At 41.2% G+C, this 24,635-nt stretch overlaps 1 protein-coding gene across 1 annotated transcript in view; it reads left to right on the top strand.

The window, feature by feature from the left end:
- ABCC9 (ATP binding cassette subfamily C member 9) overlaps positions 1-24,635 on the top strand; it is a 343,621-nt gene that overhangs the window by 120,664 nt on the left and 198,322 nt on the right. Inside the window, 2 exon segments of the mRNA XM_033952235.1 lie at positions 19,021-19,203; positions 21,903-22,058. Coding sequence (XP_033808126.1) covers positions 19,021-19,203; positions 21,903-22,058 — 339 coding nt within the window.

The following is a 24,635-nucleotide window of genomic DNA, read 5'->3' as shown; positions in this document are numbered from 1 at the left end:
ATAATCTACCAGTTTACATTAGGCCAGATATCAATTACCTAAGGTTTTGTAAAAATTTGAAAACTTTTTTTATGACTTTATGTAATGTTCATGTTATGATGATATTTTAATTAATGATTGTTTTTGTATTTTCCCATAGATTTTACAACCTCTATGAATGTAAATCGCCTTGAACCTTTTTGATATAGCGAGATTAATAAATTGTGGATTAGATTAGATGTGATAGAGGTAGAGTGGAATGGGTAGATGTGAATCACTTGTTTACTCTTCCCAAAACTAATAGGACTAGGGGGCAATGAAGCTACTAAATAGTATATTTTAAACAAACTGGAGAAAATATTTCTTTACTCAATTTGTAATTAAACTCTGGAATTCTTTGCCGGAAAATGTTGCTGTTATCTTATTGATTGTATTTGCCCATCTGGGCCGTTGTGCCATTTTCAATAAAAATAATAATCTGTCACTTAGTTTTTCTTGTTGGGCTTTCTTGGAAGCCTTTTGTTGTCTACTTTCTATTTTATATCTATGAAATCAATAAAAATATTTTGAACAGAAAAAAAAGAAGGAAAATGTGGTGAAAGCAGTTAGTTTAACAGGATTTTAAAAAGGTTTGAATAATTTCCTAAAACAGAAGTCCATAAGCCATTATTAAGATGGACTTGAGGAAATCCATTGCTTATTTCTAGGATAAGCAGCATAAAATCTATTTTACTATTCGGGATCTTGCCAGGTACTTGTGATCTGGGTTAGCCAATGTTGGAAACAGGAAACTGGGCTTGGTGGGCCTTTGGTCTATCCCAGTATAGCGACTCTTATGTTCTTATGACTTTACAAATGCATAACCTGCAGAATACTATAAATTATGACCCGGATTTTCTAAATGGCACTGTTGTTGGCAGCTGCCTTAAAAGTGGCTGCTAATCACGTGTCAGTAACGCAATGGTTAGAGAATCATGCTTCTGGCAAAGGTAGGTGCCAGAAATGGAGGCCAGGGTTTTCAAGGCTTACATTTCCAGTGCCTACATAGGTACTTTACAGCGCCTAACTCCACTTCCAGTGTAGCCACACCTACAGTGGCATTAAAGCGCCTCCAAAAGTGAGATTCCGGTGCCATTTTTTCTAGGTGTCGATAGACACCTTGAAATTTCTTTCAAGCTCTCTTTTAAACAGCATTTACCGGCGCCTGAGTTAAAGCGCCATTTAGAGAATATGGGCCTATGTGTGCATCTTGGATATTTAGGCATGAGTACTTATACCGGTGACGCATCAAAACCGCACGAGACAATCGCGTGCAGACAAAGCTGAGCCGACAATTACGTGCAGGACATCAGCGCGCCGGATTTAAACTCAATTTCAAAGCGCTCTGAGGGTATGTGTGTGGGGGTAACCCCCCCCCCCACTTAACTTAGTAGTGTTGGCGCTGCCATTGGGGAGGAGGGTGGGGGGACCCCCCCACATTACAGAGGAAACTGAACTTTTTCTCCCCCAATGGCAGCGCCAACACTACTAAGTTAAGTGCGGTGGTTCCCCCTTCCATATCCCACCTCGGAGTGCTTTCAAATTGAGTTTAAATCTGGTGCGCTGATGTCCTGCGTGCGCTTGTCGGCCCGGCTTTCTCTGCGCTCGATTGGCTTGCGCGGTTTTAACTATGAACCCTTATACCAGCTCTGTGGCTAGCCTAAGGGCTCCTTATACTAAGCTGTGTGAGGGCATTAACGCACAGAATAGCGCGTACTACATTGCCGCGTGCGTTAGACGCTAATGCCAGCATTGAGCTGGCATTAGTTCTAGCCATGTAGTGTGGGTTTAGTGCACGCTAAAATGCTGCGTGCACTAAAAACGCTAATGCAGCTTAGTAAAAGGAGCCCTAAGTATTTGTGCCTAACTGTATATGTGAGGCAAAATTCTATAAATTAATGTAGGAACCTACAATGGCGCAATAAGGGTAGGAGGCGCCCGAGGCAGTGGTGCCCCCTGCTCTCTGTGCCCCCACTCCTTCCTGCTCCCATGTCACACTTGCGCTCTGCCTACCTCTGTACCTCATAATCTTTGCCAGCGCGAGTGGCTTCTGTAGCATGCTCCTCGCACCAGGGTTGGATGTCCCTCTGACGTCACTTCCTAGCCCCATGACCCAGAAGTGATTCAGAGGTGAACCTGGTGCGAGCAACAGGCAGAAGTTGCTTGCGCTAGCGAAGCTAATATGGAGGTAGAGGATAGGGGGGGAAGGATGGTGTGAGGGTAGTGTGGCAAGGCGGCAGGGCGGGGCGGAGAGGTGCCAGCGCCTCCACCGACTTGGCATCTGGGTTGGTCCTCACACCCCGCACCCCCCTTACTGCGCTTCCAGGACAGTAAAATATTAGACTTGATTGCAAGTATGATTATGTTATTTTAAAGCGACACTGGACAGCACTATCACACAAGCACTTTATATGGATTAATTTAATGCGGTATATGACACATGATAGTTAAACACTGGACAGGAGGGCAACAAGAAAAATAAGATAAGTACAGTTCTAAACATGTTTTTGATAGCATTTTAAAACAACAACAGTGGAACCTTGGTTTACGAGCATAATTCATTCCAGAAGCATGCTCGTAAATCAATTTACTCGTATATCAAAGCGAGTTTCCCCATAGAATGTATGGGAAACTCGCTTGATTCATTCCACCTCCTCCCCCCTTCCCATGGCCACTGGCGCCGCTCTACCTTACCCTGGAGGCCGCCGGCACTGCTCCACCTTAACCCCCCCCCTCGAGGCCACCGGTGCTGCTCCACACACACACCCTGCCCCGCTCGCATGGCCCCCCCCGCCGCGATCTGGCATGCCCCACTTGCTCACCCACTAGCACCAATGCACAGGACATGCCGGTACCGGTGTCCGAAGATCTTCCCTCTTCCTTGTGCTGGGCCTTGAGCATCTGCGCATGCTCAAGGCCTTCTTGTTCTCACTCTCTCCGCAGATGCTCAAGGCCCAGCACAAGGAAGAGGGAAGATCTTCGGGCACCGGCACGTCTTGTGCGTTGGTGTTGGTGCTGGTGCCAGATAGGGATAAGAGAATGTGTTTGGGTGGGTGGGCGAGTGTGGGATGCCGGATCGCGGGGGCGGGGGGGGGGGGGAGGCACTCGTAAATCGAGTCAAGCTCGGTTTCCGAGGTGCAGATTTTGCGAATGTTTTGCTCATCTTGCAAAACACTCGCAAACCGCGGCACTTGTAAACCGAGGTTTGTCTGTATATAGGCAATTGGAACATTAGCGATTTTTTTGAGTAACATTCAAGCCATTGCACACTGTACTTTATGGAAGGCAGGGAACAATAAAGTGCAATGATGGTTCCAAAACTATCGTGGTCTGAAATGCATTAGCAATGACCTGGTGGTGGCACTGAGCACTTTATGATTATTTATTTACATTTATTTATATTTGTAAAGCAGTTATTTGGTCATGAATTGAATATTCAATATAAGAAAATTGTAATTTTGAATGACAGTGGCACTGTTGTTAGTTGAATGAAATTAGAGTGCCTATAAGTATAAATAGTGGTTCCCATAGGTGATTTGTTTAGAGTTACCTATTTTCCTTTACAGAATAAATGCCAATTCTTGACACGAAAGTATAGGTGCACTGTTATAGAATTAACCCATGATTATAGATTAACACATGATTTAAATACATCAACTTTTAACATCTTCATGTAGTGTAATAAGTAATGCCAAACAGTCAAGACACATATTGATTTTCTAGATTCCCTTTTTCTGTTTAGGATTTTTGGCTGGATTTGGTTGAGCTTTGAGTTCCTGGCCCTTAGACTCAAATGCACCTGCTGCAGCTGCCTAGTTCATCCCCTGTGTTCCCTCTATGTTCAACATTTGTTGTAATTGCAAGCTCTAGCACTGAAACATGTGTGCCATGCCTCTCTTTATATTAGTTTTCTTCTTTGATTGCACTTTTCCGCCCCTATTGTTTTCTCCATATATGGTACTTTAAAACACTGAATTGTAGTTCTGTTCTCTCTTACCTTGTGTATTAGTTGGTCTGTAAGTCAATCTGTCTAACCCATTATTTTACATTTTAAATTGTATGTCTAAATATATGTTTATATTTTTATCAATTTTGTACCTCGCTTAGTAAAACTAAATAAGCGATTCATCAAACTAAAATAAAACTTGAAACTTGATCCCATGCTAACCAAAGGCAGTGCTTCCTTATAGCATAACCTTATAGCATGCCTCCTTTCATTTTTTTTTTCACTTCTTTCATTCACAGCATTCTCTTTGATCCCAAATCTGTAGAAGGTATCCTCTACCCAGAGCCATTAGGCAGACTAAGATGGCAGATCCTGAGGCCTGGCAAAGAGCAGCTGCAGTTGATGGAAAAACAGAAGTCCTGACAGTCACAAAATTGAAATGACCATCCACGCATACATTAATGTGTGTTTGTAACCGATCTCCCCCATATATTATTTAAGAAAATTAAATTATATGTGAACTAGCTTGGAAGTGCTCAGAGCCCGCAAGTAAAGACCCCGCAAACGGGGACACGCTCCAAAATGCGGACCCCCTTGGTCTATCACTGCACCTCCTCCTACACTAATAAAACTGTTTAATTTATCTTATTATCTTATTTTATTGTGATTAATTTCATTTATATGAAGTGCTTGGTGCTCAAAATTCATTTCATTCTTGAAATTTCAATCATTAAATGCTAAAAAGTCCATAGCCTGGTGAAGTCAATGAAGCTGACTTTGATAGTTCTATCGGGTTCTGACACATTTCGCCCTCGCGGGCTGCCTCAGAGAACCCACTACTTTGTATGACGACCAAGAGGACATCAGCTTGCCTACAATAAATACATAATATAAAAAGTTTCAGAATTTTGATACTACTTGCTTTTAGTAGTTTAAAAACTTCCATGACACTGCCATTCTTCAAAACTGCATTTCCTGTTCCACTACTTCACTCTCTCCACAGCTTATTAAATCCCTGAATCTAATGTAGAAACACTCACCACACGACCTCACGATTGGTTTTAAAACTAAAAGAAACTCTGTGGAATGACGATGTTCCTTAAATGGACTTTATTTGAAAAATGTCAAAGTTCCAAAGGTACAATAAATCATCCACATAAAATAAAATCATCCACATAAAAGTAAAATAATCCAACATGGTCCGTGTTTCAACAGAGTCTTCTTCAGGGGGTCCTATAAATAATGAGGGGTACGTTAAAATATATGTAAATTAGGAAAGGTAGTGACTATAAAGTCAAAAACTGTGAATGATATCGAGCATGCAGAAGATGTAGAAAATGTGAAATGAAGAGTACTGTGATATGAATGAAACTAATAATAATGAATTGGTGAAAGACTGTTATGAATATCACAAATATTTTACTTTTATGTGGATGATTTTATTTTATGTGGATGATTTATTGTACCTTTGGAACCTTGACATTTTTCAAATAAAGTCCATTTAAGGAACATCGTCATTCCACAGAGTTTCTTTTGGTTTCTTCTGGATTTTCTTCTCTGTGGATACTTTGGGGTCAATCCTCTTTGGTTTTCAGTGGTTTAAAAATTTCCATGACGCTGCCGGAGGATACCTCCCATTCTTCAAAACTGCATTTCCTGTTCCACTATGTTACTTTCTCCACAGCCTATTAAATCCCTGAATCTAATGTAGAAATGCTCACCACTCGACCTCACAATTGAGGCCAAGGGGAGGGGTAACAGTTTGCCAGTATTAAATTCAAAATTGTTCCTTTTTCCAAAGGTAAGCCTATATATTGCCACTATGGTGAAACTTGGGGCATTCCAGCACCACATATTTTAATTCATCCACTGTGTGCTGCTTTTCCTGCCAGTGAGCTGTTAATGGAGCTGCTGGATCCTCCCGCCGAATTTTGCTGAGATGTTCCACTATCCATTTTGGGGTATGTCCCCATTTGCAGGGGTTCTCTATCTGTGGGTTCTGAGCCCTTCCAAGCTAGTTCACATATAATTTAATTTATTTAAATAATATATTGGGGAGATCGGTTACATATACAAGTGAACCAAGTTACCATTGGATCAGATTTAATTCCCTGAGTTAGAGTTTGGGATTCCTACATTAATGTGTGGGCAGACTGACCTATTCTCAAATCATCTATTTATCAGTGACACAAGGAGGCAGAGTTGAAAAATATAACCTGGACTATCCCATTTGCTGTATTGATGATTGTGATTAGATATTTGGGGGGAGAAAGTACTTTGTGACTATTGATACATTCTGAAACCAATGTACTGTCAAATGTAGTATGGATCTTTGTAGTGGATGACACACAGAACTTTGGTAAGATCAGATTTTAAAAAAATATTTTGTACTTAATTTTTATAGTAGGGGTGGGTAGAGAAAAATGATGGTGCCAAAAATAGTTTGAGTTGGCCAAGAGCGCTGTTCTGGTTCTCTACAGTGCTGAGGAAGAGGCAGGAGCCTCTGAACTGTGGTGTCCCTGTAATGTGCAGCAGTTTGCTCTGCTATCATAATAGGCCATTATACTATAATTTTAAACTATTAGCTGCTGTTTCTTGGGTTTTTTTTTTAAAATAAATCTTTATTCATTTTCAAAATTACAATAAGTGTTATATATGTTCAATCACATTAACAATAAATACATCTCTTAAAAACTATCATTGGTATCTTACATAAACTCTTATCCCTCCCCCCTCCCCATCCCTCTCTACCATATATTCCATTATCTTGTATAATATGTAATATTAAAATATCCCCCTCCTTCACAATTAAACTAATAAATTAAGGGAAACAATGCCAACTAATCCGTACAATATTTTGTAAATGGTTCTTGGTTTTGTTACTGCTAAGCCCACGTTCCTGCTTGTTCTCTGCCAGCCCTTCAGATTGATTTTTATTCATTATTATTTTTTTTGCTTTTCTCTTCCTTGGTGGTGGTCTTTGTTAAAGAGACATATTATATATCTTGCTGTGGATAGATTATTTTCATTTATTTATTTTGTTACATGAAGTTGGTACAGTGTGTTTAGTATATATACAGAAAGGTTGTACTAGAAAGAGGAAAAGGAGGGAGAAAAAATGTGAGCAATGAGAAAAGAGAGTATTATATATGCAAAGTTGTAACCCATTCTGAGCTCTTCTGGGAGGACAGGATATAAATCCAAATAAATAAATAGATGATGCCTTCTGCAAAACTCATGGGTGAAGGGAAGAAACCCACTTGTCAAACCTACTGTACCCTTCTATTAGAAAAAAGGTGCTAAGTTTATAGAATAAGGACCTGATGCTGTATAGGACGCCGATATCGGCGGCCACCTTAGAAGCAGCCGCCAATCGCATGTCAATCACACACTATCATCCTATGCAGAATTGTTCCTACACTCCTGGAGAGATGCCTGAAATGTAGGCCAGCATTTTGCAGGCCTACATGTCAGGCATTTGTCTCCCATCTAGGAAGATGTTTACTGACACTTAAGCCTGCTCAGCACCCTGCCTTGGACATGCTTAATTTTGCTATGCATCTCCATAGATACGCTCTGGAAGTCTACAAAGTGGGCATCCTGCCTTGAGGAGTTTTTTTTTAAAGTGCATCCTGATCGGCTGCTCGATGGTGATAGGACTTTTTCCTCCGCCTGTCATCAGGACGTGCATTTTCGAGAATCAGGCTCTAAGGACATAAGTCATATATGCATGTAACTTGTTGATGCTTGTTGATGGCTTGTTAGTGCTTGTTGATGGCAGTTATTGGTTCTTAATGCCAATTTATTGCTAATTAGCTAATTTAGTTATATGTACAATTGACCTATTCATGCCGAATTGCAAACCCAATTTTTAGCACCCTTTATAGCAGTGTTCTTTAACCACTGGTCCATGGACCAGTGCCGGTCCACAGAAATTTCCTGCCGGTCCACAGGGCCAGCACGTGCATCAGGCCCCAAAACAGGGTTCTTCAACCGCCGGTCAATGGTGCGATCGATGCGGCGTTATCTTCGAGCCAGCTCCCTCTTCCTAACTGATTCAGTGTACAAAGCCACGGGCAGTGGCTCCTACGGGCATCCTGCGCCTGAACCGGAAGCCTTCTCTCTGACGTTGCAATATCAGAGGGAAAGCTTCCAGATGAGGCACGGGACGTGCAAGGTACAATTAGTACTATTATGGGGGCAAGGTCTGGGGTGGAGATTGGGTAGAGATGGGCGGGTCTGGCTCATGACTTAGCCCACTGTTCTTCAACCGCCGGTCCATGGACCGATGCCGGTCCACAGAATAATTCTTTTATTTCTGCCAGTCCATAGGTGTAAAAAGGTTGAAAAACACTGCTTTATAGAATTTATGGGTTTATGTGTGAAAGAAATCCAGCATGTTTGCAACCTATCCTTGAAAACTGGTGAGGTACCAGAGGACTGGAAATTGGCGAATGTCACACCTATCTTCAAGAAGGGATCGAGGGGTGACCCCGGGAACTACAGGCCGGTGAGCCTGACTTCAATTATAGGGAAGATGGTGGAAGCTATGATCAAGGACGGCATTTGCGAGCACATCGAGAAGAATGACCTATTGAGAACAAGCCAGCACGGATTCTGTAAGGGAAGGTCGTGCCTAACGAACCTTCTGTACTTCTTTGAGGGAATAAGCAGTTGGGTGGACAATGGGGAACCCATAGACATCATTTACCTCGATTTTCAAAAGGCTTTCGACAAGGTGCCACATGAAAGGCTGCTTAAGAAGCTGTGGAACCACGGGGTGGGAGGGGATGTGCACAGATGGATCAAGCACTGGTTGTCGGGCAGACTGCAGAGGGTCGGAGTAAAGGGTCAATATTCTGACTGGCGGGGAGTCACAAGCGGTGTACCACAGGGGTCGGTGCTGGGGCCGTTACTCTTTAACATATTTATCAATGACCTGGAAAAGGAGGCAAAGTGCGAGGTTATAAAATTTGCAGACGATACCAAACTGTGCGGCAGAGTTACGACCAGGGAGGAGTGTGAGGACCTACAAAGAGACCTGGACAAGCTTGAAGACTGGGCAAACAAATGGCAAATGCGCTTTAACGTGGACAAATGCAAGGTCATGCATATAGGGAAAAAGAACCCGTTGTTCAACTACAAATTGGGGGGGGGTATTGTTGGGAGACAGCAGACTTGAGAGAGACTTGGGTGTGCTGGTGGATGCATCACTGAAGCCATCTGCTCAGTGCGCAGCAGCCTCGAAAAAAGCCAACAGGATGCTTGGCATCATAAAGAAGGGCATAACAACCAGAACACGGGAAGTCATCATGCCATTGTATCGAGCGATGGTGCGTCCACATCTGGAATACTGCGTTCAGTATTGGTCGCCGCACCTCAAGAAGGACATGGCGGTACTTGAGAGAGTCCAAAGGAGAGCAACGAAAATGGTAAAAGGGCTGGAACACTGCCCATACGCCGAGAGGTTGGATAGGCTGGGGCTCTTCTCTCTGGAAAAGAGGAGGCTCAGGGGAGATATGATAGAGACCTTCAAGATCATGAGGGGCATAGAGAGGGTGGATAGGGACAGATTCTTCAGACTGAAGGGGACAACAGGTACGAGGGGGCATTCGGAGAAACTGAAGGGAGATAGGTTCAAAACAAACGCAAGGAAGTTTTTTTTCACCCAAAGGGTCGTGGACACTTGGAATGCGCTACCGGAGGAAGTGATCAGGCAGAGTACGGTACAGGGATTCAAACAGGGATTGGACGGATTCCTGAAGGATAAAGGGATCATGGGATACTGAGGGAGGAACTGGGATGTAACACAAGTATAGAAAGCTAACCAGGTAATGAGTATAGAAACCAAACCAGGTCGTGCATGTGCAAGACCGGAGGGTTAGGACTTCGATAGGAAGACAGGACTTAAATGAGAAACCAAGGTGGCAAGGGAGCCCCCTCTGGTGATACAGACAGGTCGTGACCTGTTTGGGCCGCCGCGGGAGCGGACTGCTGGGCGGGATGGACCTGTGGTCTGACCCAGCAGAGGCACTGCTTATGTTCTTATGTTCTTATAAAATGTTAGTACCCCCAGATGTATATACTGAGGGAACAAAATTAAATATTTAAGATTATGATATCTAATTAAGTATTTTAAAGGTTCATTCTGGAAAGAGTCCTATTATCGTGATTGTCTAGTTTAATTGTCAAAATCTCAGAGGGATGTGGTCTAGGTGCCTGAAATAATTGGAGAAAGGGTGAAAAGCTGAAGATTTTCTTAGAATCTATCTCGGCATAACAAAGACCTGCCATCAAAGACTCCAACTGATACAAAATACCGCTGCGAAATTAATTTTTGGAAAAAGTAAATTTGACCATGTGTCTCCTTTGCTTTTAAACCTTCATTGGTTTCCATTCTATCTCAGGATTCACTTTAAATGTGTATGTATTACTTTTATTTTTTTTATTTTTTTAACCTTTTTCATTTCAACATCAAGAATTACAATCTTGAAAAGAGATCAGAATAACCAACTAAAAGATACAAGAAAATTTTTACATTTATACTAGAAAATTCAATCAACTATTCAGTCCACAAATTTAGAATCAAGAAAGAAAATAAATTCAATTAATTATACAATACTGATATAGAGTAACGGCAATGGGTAACCCCCTCACAGCCGGTAGACAGGTCATTCACCCATAAACTAGGAGACCAACTCTTCTTTTGGCCCTATAAAGTCTAATAGCTGTTTGGGCTCAAAGAAAAGAAAATTTTTATTTTGATAGGAAATAAAGGTATGTATTACTTTTAAAATTTAATATGGTATCTTTATCCCTCTTGCCCCTTTATTATGGAGTGCTTACAGATTCTCCTATGCAAGAGGCACCCAACAATTCAAACTCTCCCTTCCTTCAGTGAAAGGAATCAAAGGAGTCAAGAATTTCAGTCAATCCTTGGTTTTCAAATTTTCTCAACTATGGAACAAACTTCCTCTTATTTTAAGGGGTCCTGGTCCTTTTCAACATTTTCGTAAATCTTTAAAAATTATTTTATTTGCCAAACATTTTGGAAACTTTTTAAAGTATTTTTTTTAGTTACTGTTAACCGAGTCAAGCTCCTTTCTGGCTGAAGACCTGATATATAAAGCTCAGTTTTAGTTTAGTTTAATTTAGTTTAGAATATCTAATCATTCCTGCCTCTGCTTTTTTGTTACTTCTGCATTACCAGATCACTTTTCCATTACCTATGCTACTCTTCGTTTTTATTACTCCTAGGCACCTACCTGTAGTGAAATCAAAAGACACTGTAAAGAAATGCCACTTGTCTGATTATTTGTTTATCAAATAAACACTAGTTAAGTAGTGCGTATTAAGAGTTCCATGCGATTTAACTACAGGATTGTCAATCCCATGTGATCTCTAAAAATTGCCCACCAAACCTTTCTTAGGGAATTAATTACCATAATATTCAGATTATAAATTGTGTTTTTTTTACATGCACGAGAACGAGTGTGACTTATGCAAGGTGCAACTTATATATTGACCAATCTCAAAATCTGAACGTAAGAACAAAATGGCAGATAACGTTAAATGTGAACAAGTGCAAAGAGATGCATGTGGAAAAGAGGAACCCGAACTATAGCTACATGATGCAAGGTTCTATATTAGGAGTCACTGCCCAGGAAAAGGATCATAGTTGAGGAAATGTTGAAACCCTCAGCTCAGTGTGTGGCAGGAGCTAAGATAGCAAATAGAATGTTAGGAATTATTAAGAAAGGAATGGAAAACAAAGAGGAGAATGTTATAATGCCCTTGTATCAATCCACGGTGTGGCCGTACCTTGAATACTGGTCACTGCATCTGAAAAAAGATATAGAAATTTGAAAAGGTACCGAAAAGGGCGACAAAAATGATAAAAGGGATGGGACGACTTCCCTATGAGGAAAGGCTAAAGTGGCTAGGGCTCAGCCTGGAGAAGAGAAAGCTTAGGGACGATATGATAGAGGTCTATAAAATACTTAGTAGAGTATAACAGGTAGATGTGAATCTCTGTTTACACTTTCCAAAAATACTAAGGGCTCCTTTTATGAAGGTGCGCTAAGCGTTTTAGCTCACGCACCAGATTAGCACATGCTAGCCGAAAATCTACCGCCTGCTCAAAAGGAGGCGGTAGCGGTTAGTTCACGGGGCAATTTAGCGTATGCTATTCCGCGTGTTAAGCCCCTAACGCGCTTTCGTAAAAGGAGCCCTAGGACTAGGGGGCATACAATAAAGCTATGAAGTAGTTGATTTAAAACAAACCAAAGAAAATATTTCTTCACTTAACATGTAATTAAACTTTGGAATTTGTTGCCAGAGAATGAGGTTAAAGTAGTTTGTTGACCAAAGTTTAAGAAAAGGTTTGGATAATATTCTAATACAAAAGCCCATAAGTGGTTATTAAGATGGACTTGGGGAAAACCACTGCTTATTCCTAGGATGAGCAGCATAAATTTTTGTTTTATTCCTTGGCAACCCAGGTACTTGTGACCTGGGTTGGCCACTGTTGGGAACAGGATGCTGTTGTTGATGGTCTATCGCAGTATGGCAACTCTGATGTAATGTTCTTACGAATTAAGAGTTGACATACTAAGACAGACCGATTGTTCATCAAGCCTAGTATTCTGTTTCTAGTAGTGTCCAACCCAGGTCCCAAGTACCTGGCAAGATCCCAAGGAATAAGCAGTAGATTTTCCCAAGTCCATTTTAATAATGACTTATGGGCTTTTCTTTTAGGAAATTATCCAAACCTTTTTAAAATCTTGCTAAGCTAACTGTTTTCACCAAAATAACAATTATCCCAGGACAAGCAGGCAGCATATTCGCACACATGGGTGACGTCACCGACAGAGCCCCGGCACGGACACTTGAAAAGTGAATCACAACTTTAAGTTTTAGAAAGTTTGCGATCAGCCTGTACTGCGCATGCGCGAGTGCCTTCCCACCCGACGTACATGCGTGGTCCCTCAGTTTCTTAGTTTCCGTGGAGCTAAGAAGATGTATTTCAACGGCTTTTGAAAATTTTTTGTTGCCTTCCTGCTCTCGCTTCAGTGATTTTTCAGTCATTTTCATGTTCTTTTTATTTTATTTCTGTTAAGTTTACCTTCGGTAAAAAAAATATATATTTTTTTCCCTCTCTCGCGGGTTTGGCCCGGTGGGGCCTGTTGTACCACTTTGACCTCTGTCTTCGATTTGGCTGAGGCGGTCTTTCCGTCGATGTCATGCTCACAGACGGGATTTAAGAAGTGCGGTTGCTGTGCTCAGCCCATATCTGTGACTGACCCACATTGCTGGTGTCTCCAGTGTTTGGGATCAGAGCATCGGCCGGAAACCTGTACCTGGTGTTCTCTTCAGAAGAGGACTTTGAAAAACCACCTTCATCAACAGAAGTTATTGTTCAATGTCGCTATGGAGGGTGAGTTGTCATCAATACCGACACCAGCGGCACCAACCAAGATGACACCGTGTATATTGACACCGGTAGAAACATCTCCGGTGTTGCAACTTCCTGTGGTTAAGCCAACTAAGAAACCTTCCCCTACCTCATCTGGGACTCAGGTCAAAGTGGCATTGTGTCGAGTAATGCCGACCTCAAAAAAGTCCCGTAAGCACCCGGTCTTGATTTCAGTGAGTGCCTCGACATCGGCTTCCTCATCACCGGACCGGAGTGCTGCACTAGGGGTACCAGCAAAAAAACCAGTGGTACTGATGCTCTCCCTTAAGCAGAAAATTGATGATTTGCTTAGGGAGGAATTGGGTGAGCATTTTCAAATGCTGGTACTGACCCAATTTATGGCCACGTCGACACCGACTGTCCAAGCTAGGTCGACACCGGCTCTCCAGGTGATGGTTCAATCTGAGCAGATAGTGGCACTGACTGCACTTTAAGTTGATGCTCCACCAGTGTGGGGACCTTTGACACAGGAGTCGATTTCAGTCCATGGCACCAGGTGTCCTTGACACAAACATCTAGAGAGGCGATGCCAGTGAAGTCCTGGAAGGCCTGTCATAAGATGAAACATATTGAGCGTTTGGCACCGAGTCTTCGACATCGTCCTTATTCCATTCAGGACTCAGACTTATTGGGAGACTCGGAGCAGAAACCACTCTCATCTGATGATGAGGACTCTCTGATAGTTCAGATTCTCCTCAGCGTTCTTCTCAACCTACTGCTTTTTCAGAGAGGTCTTCTTTTGCAAGGTTTCTCCAGAAAATATCTGAGGATCTTTCCATTCCACTGGAGGCAGACTCTGAGTATGGTAAACAGTTCTTTCAGGCTCTAGATTACATCCAACCACCAAAAGAACTGCTGAAGCTTCCTCTTCATGACATTTTGCATGAGACTTTCTACAAAAATCTGGAAACTCCACTTTCTATTCTTGTGGCTCCTAGAAAGCTTGACTCATTATACAGGTTCCTATTCCTGGCTTTGATAAACCTCATCTTCTTCATGAGTCTCTTATGGTGGATGGTAAAGCAATGGATAAATTCGGTAAATGCCTTTACTAAAATGTAATGTTGGCGAACCGAGCTGGAAACTATAATTTCCATTTTTCATTCTACCTGAAACACTTAGTTAAGCAGTTTTCAACTTTTCAAAAATATATTCCCTCATACAAAACTCCAGCTTTTCAAAATCTTATTGCTACAGTTTTACAATTGAGGAAGTATATGGTTCATTCTACCTATGACACGTTCAAACTTACTTCATGAGCAGCAGTCATGTCAGTGGCTATGAGATGCCTTGCCTGGCTTCGTGTCTCCGAACTTGATGTCAACCAAGATCGTTTACCTAATGCTCTGTGTCTTGGGGATGAACTTTTTGGACCATCCATGGATACTACTACTCAAAAATTGTCTGCCCGTGAGATCAGGTGGGATACATTGGTCAAACCAAAGAAAAAGCCTCAACCACCTCGTGCTTTCAGGCCTACTTCTTCTTACCAACACAGGTTTTCTGCTAAGACTGCTTTCTGCTCCTCCTCAATCTAGGAAGCAAAATCAGCAACCATGTCAACAACCTAAACAACAGGCTGCTCAACAAAAGCCTACACAGCCTTTTTGACATGTTCCTCAAGAGCATAGCCACAGTTCTCATTCTCAAATCTCTGCCTCAGCCGATCGGAGGACGGCTTCAATATTACATCAACCAGTGGGAGCTCATCACTACGGATCTATGGGCTATAGATATCATTCGTCAGGGGTATGCTCTCCACTTTCATACCCTGCCTCCGGACCCTGCACAGTCTTCTCTTCTCATTCTGGAGGTTCAATCCATCCTTCTTCTAAATACCATTGAAGAAGTTCCTCTATCTCAGCAGAAACAGGGAGTCTACTCCTGATATTTTTTAATTACGAAGAAGTCAAAGAAAAATTTTAGGTGCTCTCCCTTGCCCTTCTCTATCCACTTCTGGATTAGAATGATTGGCTATGCTCTCTGGATCTCAAAGAAGCCTACACGCATAAACCAATTCATCAGGCTTACTGCAAATACCTTCGTTTTCAAGTGAACGGATGTCATTATCAGTACAAGATTCTTCCTTTCAGCCTGGCATTATCTCCCAGAGTCTTCACTTAGTGCCTGATTATTTTGGCCACATATCTCCAATCCCACGGTCTTCAAGTCTTTCCTTACCTGGTCGACTGGCTGATCAAAGCTGTTTCAACGCAGTAGGTGGTTTTAACGACATTTCAGACCATTTCCTTCCTACAAGCTTTGGGATTCGAAATCAATTTCCCTAAGTCTCACCTAATTCCGACTCAACGTCTGCAATTTATTGGGGCTATCCTCGATACTACTTTCATGAGAGCGTTTCTTTCTCCAGATCGCCTAGACACTCTTCTCATTCTCTGTCAACAGATGTTGAAGGTTTGCAGCATCTCGGCGAGACTCATGATGGTTCTCCTAGGTCACATAGCTTCCACAGTTCATGTAACTCCAGTAGCAAGGCTGCATCTTTGCATTCCTCAGTGGACCCTTGCTTCTTAGTGGTCTCAAGCAACAGATAATCTATTGCAGCATATATCTGTCACATCATCTTTTCTGCAGTCGCTTCAATGGTGGATGACCTCTTCCAATATTTCCAGAGGTCTACTTTTTCACTTACCCCCTCATCAAAAGTTGATAACGACGGATGCATCTCCTTATGCCTGGGGGGCGCACCTGGATGGCCTTCAAACTCAAGGTCATTGGTCTGCCAGGGAGTGCAAATTTCACATAAATTTGCTCGAGCTTCGAGCGATATATTATGCTCTCAAAGCTTTTCAATATCTCTTGAGTCCTCAAGTCCTCCTCCTTTGCACATACAATCAAGTAGCAATGTACTAAATAAACAAACAAGGATGCACAGGCTCTCTCCTGTTATGGAAGGAAGTCCAGAAAATATGGCTTTGGGCGACAGCTCGCAATCTTTTCTTAAAGGCTGTCTACATTCAGGGCGAGAAGAATTCCCTAGCAGACAACCTCAGCAGAATTCTTCAACCTCAGGAATGGACTCTCAACTCTGTAGCTCTTCATCCAATCTTTGCTCAATGGGGCACACCACAAGTGGACTTATTTGCAGCTCCCTACAATCACAAACTGCCTCATTTCTTTTCCAAACTCTCCTCTCCTCACCGTCTGGAAGCAGATGCCTTTCTTCTGGATTGGATGAACATGTTTCTCTATGCATTTCCGCCCATTCCTCTCATACTAAAGACTCTGTTCAAGCTCAAACGAGAGTCAGTCACCATGATTCTCATTGCTCCTCGGTGCCCCAGGCAGCATTGGTTCTCCTTTCTGCTTCAACTGAGCTCCAGGGAGCCAATACCTCAGAACATTTTTCCTACTCTGTTTACTCAAAATCAAGGATCATTTCTACATCCCAACCTGCAGTCATTACACCTGACAGCTTGGTTTGTCTCGGGCTGAATCCATCTGAATTATATCTTTCTCAGCCTGTACGTAATATTATTGATACCTCCAGGAAGCCAGCCACTCAACAATGTTATCAACAAAAGTGAACTCGATTTTCTTCCTGGTGTCTCCATCATCACGATCCAACTTCCTTGTCAGTGGATTTAGTGTTGGGATTTTCTTCTTCATCTGTCTGACTTGTCTCAAGTCTACATCTATCAGAGTCCATCTCAGTGCTATTACAGCTTTTCACATGCCAGTCTAGGGAAAACCTCTTACTGCTCATCCTTTGGTTTCTAGATTCATGAAAGGACTTTTCAATGTGAAACCACCTCTCAAACCTCTTCCTGTAGTCTGGGACCTTAATGTAGTTCTTTCCAGGTTGATGAAGCCATCATTTGAGCCAATGGCATCAGCTCATTTCAATTTTTTTACCTGGAAAGTTGTTTTTCTTATCGCTCTAACTTCTGCCAGAAAGGTCAGTGAGTTACAAGCCTTGGTGGTAGATCCACCCTTCACAGTTTTTCACCATGATAAAGTGGTTCTACGCACCCATCCAAAGTTTCTACCGAAAGTTGTCAAGGAGTTTCATCTCAATCAGCCGATTGTTCTTCCAGTTTTTTCCCCTAAGCCTTATTCTCATGCAGGAGAAACGTCTCTTCACACTTTGGACTGTAAGTGTGCTTTGACCTATTACATTGACAGAACAAAGCCACACCGCACATCCCCTCAACTCTTCATCTCATTTGATCCTAACAAGTTGGGGCACCTTGTTTCCAAGAGAATGTTTTCCAACTGGGTAGCTAGCTGCCTGTATATCATTCTGTTATGCTCAGACTGGACTGTGCCTGGAAAGTTGTGTCACAGCTCACAAAGTCCGAGTTATGGCAGCTTCTGTAGCTTTCCTTAGTTCTACTTCTATTGAGGAAATCTGTAAAGCTGCCATCTGGTCCTCAGTTCATACATTCACCTCGCATTATTGCCTGAAGTCTTTCTCCAGACGGGATGTGGCAGTCAGTATTACAAAATGTATTTTCTTAGAGGCCAACTCTTCCACCATCCCATTCTAGTAAGCTTGCAGATCACCCATAAGTAAGAATATGCTGCCTGCTTGTCCTGGGATAAAGCACAGTTACTTACCATAACAGGTGTTATCCAGGTACAGCAGGCAGATATTCTCACAACCCACCCACCTCCCCTAGTTGGCTTCTTAGCTGGCTTATCTTAACTGAGGGACCGCGCGCCTACGTCGGGCGGGAAGGCACTCGCGGGCTAATCATGAACTTTCTAAAACTTAAAGTTGCAATTCACTTTTCAAGTGTCCGTGCCAGGGCTCCATCAGTGACATCACCCATGTGTGAGAATATCTGCCTGCTGTCCCTGGATAACACCTATTACGGTAAGTAACTGTGCTATATCAGCAAGAGATCCTTGTCATATTAACATGTCTGATGTAAATCATAAACCTGATGTTCATAATAGAATCGCCAAGACATTTTAATGACATTAACCTAACATACAGACCCTGAGTTGGGTATAAAATTAAAGATAAAAGGGATGAGATTTGATATATTGCTTTTTTTGTATGGTTACAGAATCAAAGCGGTTTACATATTTTAGATAGGTACTTAAACAGGGCAATGAAGTGTTAAGTGAATTGCCCAGAGTCATAAGAAGCTGCAGTAGGAAACGAACCTTCTAGGGGCAGGATTGTTGTGTCAAAGTGTGATGTGTCCTGGGGGTTGGTGATCAATGATTGTGGTGTCTGCTGAAGGAGGGTTATTATGTCTCTTTGTGTGCCACCACAGCAGGGCTCTTATGGGTTTATTATTTATGACTGAGTAGCACCACTTTACATGCCATGCCTGAGAGCATGAGAGCTTTTCTGTGTGGTAAATACAGGGTAGATGCTGTCCATGCCCCCTTCATTTACTGCACAGCCTTTGCACTCACTGCTTGCTTATTTTTCCTGTTAACATGGGGTAAGTACAAAATGGTAACCATGCTTTATTAAAAGATCTCCTACTATAAATATCTTTTATGTCACTGTAGAAATTTTGTTCATCATTGAAATTTTATGCCAGTGTAAAATGATCTATTATCAATAACAAACACTTTTTTTTAATTTTCTCTCTTTTAGAATACCACATCTTCTGAAAACTGGATATTTAATATCTACTTCCTGTCATCAAAGGAATTTGTGGAAAATGCTTTTGTTTTAGCAGTCCTCCTCTTCCTTGCCCTTATCCTGCAAAGAACATTTTTACAGGCATCATACTATGTTACTATAGAAACTGGGATCAATCTGCGTGGTGCTTTACTGGTGAATAATCCTAATTTCATTTATATCAAAGTTTTGCAATGTATTTAAATACTATTTTTATGTTATTTTCTCTTATTTGTATGGCAGTTCTAGTTATATCTCATATAGAATTCAGGATTAATCAGGCATCAATTTCAGGTGTATAATCAAAAGTACTTGATAAATTGCCGGCATATTATTTCTTCAGGTAAGCTATTATATATTAAACTTTTAAGGTGACTCCAGAGCAGGGGTTGGCAACCTTTTTACAGCAAAGAGCCAATTTATCCAAAATGTTTGACCCAAGATTTACAAGGAGCCACAAGCTTCTCTCCCCTCCAACTTCTCATAGGTCTCTGCACCTCTGATCTTTCTCTCCCTTGTCCCCAACCCTTAGCCAAGGTTCTCTCCACTCTCCAGGCTCCGACCCTTTAATCTCCCTCTCAATCCCACAATTCCTCCCCCGGACCTACCAAGGTACCTGGTGGTCCAGCGGGAGTCTTTGTGGCAGGAGCACAGCTTTCTCGCTCCTGCCTCTTCACAGCTACCTTGCAAAATGGCTGCTGTGACCTCTCACAGCAGTTCACAGTACTAATGTCACACCCAAGTCTCGCTCCTCTTTTGTTTACAAAAGTTCTTCCCCCCTCCCCCTAACTGTACCGCTCCCTTGGGTTTTTGCAGCCCAAATGCATGACCTTGCATTTCTTAGCTTTAAATCTTAGCTTCCAAATTTCAGACCATTCTTCAAGCTTGACTAGGACCTTCTTCATGTGTGCTCTATTGCAGATTTTGGTATCACTTTGGTATACTTTTGGTATCATGGGAATAACGCAGCCGGATCGCTAGTCGGCATCGTTTATGGTCGGAACTATGACGGTATCTGATCGTCTTCGAACCTCTGGCTTTCGTTCTTAATTAATGAAAACATTCTTGTCAAATGCTTTCGCTTTGGTTTACCCAAGAATTTCACCTCTAGTGGCACAATACGAATGCCCCCTGCCGTCCCTCTTAATCATGGCCCCAGTTCCGAAAACCAACAAAATAGAACTGGAGTCCTATTCCATTATTCCTAGCTGAAGTATTCAGGTGACCGGCCTGCTTTGAACACTCTAATTTTTTCAAAGTAAACGCTTCAGACCCCCGGGACACTCAGTCAAGAGCATCGAGGAGGTGCCGAGAGGCAGGGGCTGGGACAGGTGGTAGCTCGCTTGGTGTCACTTCAACTTGCTTTTATTGTATGGTGAGTCCTCCAAAACCTACTGTACCTACATTGAGATGACACCTACAAGTATAAGGGCTATTGTAGAGTACGGGGTGGGGGGGGTACAGTAAGTTTTGGATGGGTTTTGGAGGGTTCACCATACAATAGAAACAAGCTGAAGTGACATCTGTACCTGGGACTTTTAATATGACATTCTCTGCAGTAATCCTTCTGCTGTGCTGAGGAATGCTCAGCTGCCTGTGAACAGTTTGCTAAGAATGCTAACTGCCTAAATGTAAAAAAAAAAACATGCTTTTATGCGTTTTTAATGTGGACATCTCTATATTTGAGAATGGCCAAAAAAGATAGATGTACTAAGGACCACAACATCTACATAGGTCATATTAAAAAAAAAGGATAGACATCTTGCCGTTTTGAGAATGGCCATTTTCTCTTACTGGATTTCTGGATGTCTTTCCAAAAACGTTCAAACTCAGACATTCTATTGAAAATGCCACTCCACGTTTACCCATGTGCTACTGTAAATTTCTCCCTTCTGCCAGACTGCTTGGTATGAGTCCTAAACTTATCTGGATAATTTATATAGGTCCTCTTTTACTAAGCTGCAGTAGATGTTTCTATCATGGCTTAGGGCGCTAAATGTTCCATTGCTGCTCTGACACTCATAGGAATTCTACGAGCATCAGACCAGCGTTGGAGCATTTAGCACTCCAGGCCGCGGTAGATACCTCTACCAAGGCTTAGTAAAAGTGAAGATAATTATGTGTAGGTTAGCTGTTTATAGAGTTCTTTTATTAAAGAAAAAGTCTTAGCATGCCCTTACGAGGGTCTTTTCCTCACCCTAAGGCAATTTTTACCATAGCTGTAAATTTTTACCATAGCTGTACAATGCCTTTTTTCCAAATCTTTTCACTAATGACTTTTAGTGCATGCCTTACTGCCACCTATTTTGTAGGCAGTATGGGCTAACCAGTTAGCGCACAGTAATGCACCTGAGCTAACTGGTTAGAACAAAACTTTCACTCTCTGCCCCTGACACAACCCCTCAAAAATAATTCTCCCAAAATACATACTACATGGTTAATGTGCGGCAATGCAAAAAGTAACACAATGATGTTTTAGCGCAACCTGCATTAGGCCATTTTTTGCTTGCATTAGGTGTATGTTAGTGCCTAACACAGCTTAATAAAAGGACCTCTATGTACCCATGTGCTATTTTTTGCCTAAGCATTGTGTTATATAATTACCCTTAAGGTGACTTGGTAAGTTCTGACTATTGTGCTGTTTGTTTAACTTTAAGCCCTACCCCAAATACCACTAATCTCTCCCACAGATAACAACATAAATATTTGGAATATTGGCCCCATATTTTCAAAAGGAAATGTGATATTAGTGATCATTTTTCTGTTGCTTGCTTTACTAATCTGTCATTTGTATATTTTAATATATAAACATTTAGGGAATTTGTATTTAGAAATGTTATTTTGTTTTCCTTCAGGCAATGCTATATAATAAGATTCTACGGCTTTCTACATCTAACATGTCGATGGGAGAGATGACCTTGGGCCAGATTAACAATCTTGTTGCCATTGAAACCAATCAACTAATGTGGTTCTTGTTTCTATGCCCCAATCTGTGGGCTATGCCTGTTCAGGTGGAGTATTGAAGCAAAAGTTTAAAAAAAATTTAAGTTTAAATTTAATAACTGAAAATAATAAAGTGGCATGTAAAATATACAATTACAGTTAAGTCATAATTCAAAATGGATGACATAGAAAGAAATAGACTAATTCAGCTAAGATATATATAAGTAACAAGATATCCAAGCCTAGGAAAGGTTTTGGGCCAGTTAGGGGTGGATTACAGTACATATGCTCACAATATTCTGTTTTACTTTCTGTTAGGAAAACACAAACAAGAGATTGAGCAAAAATTGAACTATTGCATGAAAAAGGTAGACATGTGGATGTCCATCACACGGTTTGAAATTGAATGTTAATAAAACTGAAGTTATGTTTGTGGGTCAAGACCTGGAAGAAATTCAGGTGTATTGCTTGAATGTGTTGGGGACACAGGTAGAAGTAAAACAGGAATTGACAATTTTGAGAATCTGCTTAGATTCAACACTCACAGTGGATAAGCAGATCCAGCAAACTATCCAAGGGGGGTACGTGCAATTACATACCTTATATAGACTAAAACCGATGTTAACACCTTTAGACTTTAGGACGGTGGTACAGGGTCTAATTTTGACTAAATTGTACTACTGTAACTCACTTTATCTTGGTTTGACACAAGTAAAGAACAAGGCTTTGCAGATGGTAATGAATTTGGCTGCCAAATTGATCACGGCATGCCCATAATGGCGCATATTTTGCCTGTTCTGAACTAACTTCGTTGGTTACCAATAAAACAGAGGGTACGGTATAAAGTTTTGTCCATGGTCCACCAAGTCTTATATAGATCGGTACCAGCATGCTTTGGCGCTTTGTGGGAGATCTATAGACTTGGAAGGACATTGAGATCTGAAGGAGGTATGAGATTAACAGCAATTAAGGAAACAGGAGTGCACATTGGCTACCAATTACACACAGAATAACTTATAAAATCATATTGCTAACTTTTAAAATTCAACAATCACACACGCCATTATTTTTGGATCGACTCTTGATATCGTACTCTCCATTTAGAGTACTGAGATTGATACAACAAAATCTACTAACTATTCCCTCTCTAAAAATAATAGGGACCAGGAGATCTACAATTTTTTCAGTCATAGCTCCTCAGTTGTGGAACAATTTACCACTGCACCTACGTAATGAATTATCCTTGGAAAAATTTAAGCGTTCATTAAAAATCTTTCTATATAAAGATGCATTCAATATATAGACAGCTTAACTTCCCAAACATAAAATCCCCAGATCTTAATGAATTTGAAGGATGATATCACATAAAATTCATTAAGATCTGGGGATTTTATGTTTGGGAAGTTAAGCTGTCTATATATTGAATGCATCTTTATATAGAAAGATTTTTAATGAACGCTTAAATTTTTCCAAGGATGATTCATTACGTAGGTGCAGTAGTAAATTGTTCCACAACTGAGGAGCTATGACTGAAAAAACTGTAGATCTCCTGGTTCCTATTATTTTTAGAGAGGGAATAGTTAGTAGATTTTGTTGTATCGATCTCAGTACTCTAAATGGAGAGTACGATATCAAGAGTCGATCCAAAAAAATGTTCCTTTTTTTTTTTAAAATTAAAGATTGTAATCCACCCCATTTATCCTTTATGTATCAGTTTGTGCTAGAATAGATTTAATCTGTATATAATGTCATATTTTGTCTATCCTTTTTTATTGTATATATTGGAAAACTGTAATACGCATTGAAATACATGATTTTGCGTAGATAACAAATCTTATTAAACTTGAAACTTGATATGTGATTTCAAAAACAAAAATGTTTTGTATTGCTGGTGTACATTTTGGGGTCCTTTTATCAAGCTGCGGTAGGGGTTTAACGCACGTAATACCGTGTGTTAAACCACCTGCCGCGCTAGCCGCTAACGCCTGCATTGAGCAGGCGTTAGTTTTTTAGCCGGCCGCGGGGGTTAGCATGTGATGAAATGTCCGACGCACTAACCCAACTAGCGCGGCTTGATAAAAGGACCCCTTTGTGGAATAATTTATCACAACACCCGAGAGTATGCATGGACTGTACTAACTTCAAGAAGTTACTAAAGACACAACTGTTTGTCGATGCCTATATGTAATGTGGATGAAAATTTCCCATCCTGCTCTAGGTATATAGTCACCATATATGGATGAGAAGATAGCGGTTGTGGATTTTATGTCTATATGTTTTATGACAAATCTTTTATGAATGTTTGATTTTGGAAACCACTTAGATATTAGGCAGTATAGAAATGTCTTAAATAAATAAATAACTCCTTTTACTAAGCTGCTTTAGGGCATTGATGCGCGGAATAGCACGCGCTACAATGCCACATGCGTTAGATACTAATGCCAGCATTGAGCTGGCGTTATTTCTAGCCACTTAGCGTGGGATTAGCGCGCGCTAATCTGCTGTGTGCACTAAAAACGCTAGCGTATCTTTGTAAAAGGAGCCCTAAATGGCTGAAACAAAACAAGTTTTAAGTGCTTTTTTAAAAATGGTTGGAGTTACTATAGATTATATTTGAATTGACAGGATTAACCTTATTATATTTT

This window comes from Geotrypetes seraphini, chromosome 7, assembly GCF_902459505.1.
Source record: "Geotrypetes seraphini chromosome 7, aGeoSer1.1, whole genome shotgun sequence".
Lineage (NCBI taxonomy): Eukaryota > Metazoa > Chordata > Amphibia > Gymnophiona > Dermophiidae > Geotrypetes > Geotrypetes seraphini.
Note: the sequence above shows the minus strand (reverse complement) of the source record. Positions and strands in the feature narration are given on the sequence as shown.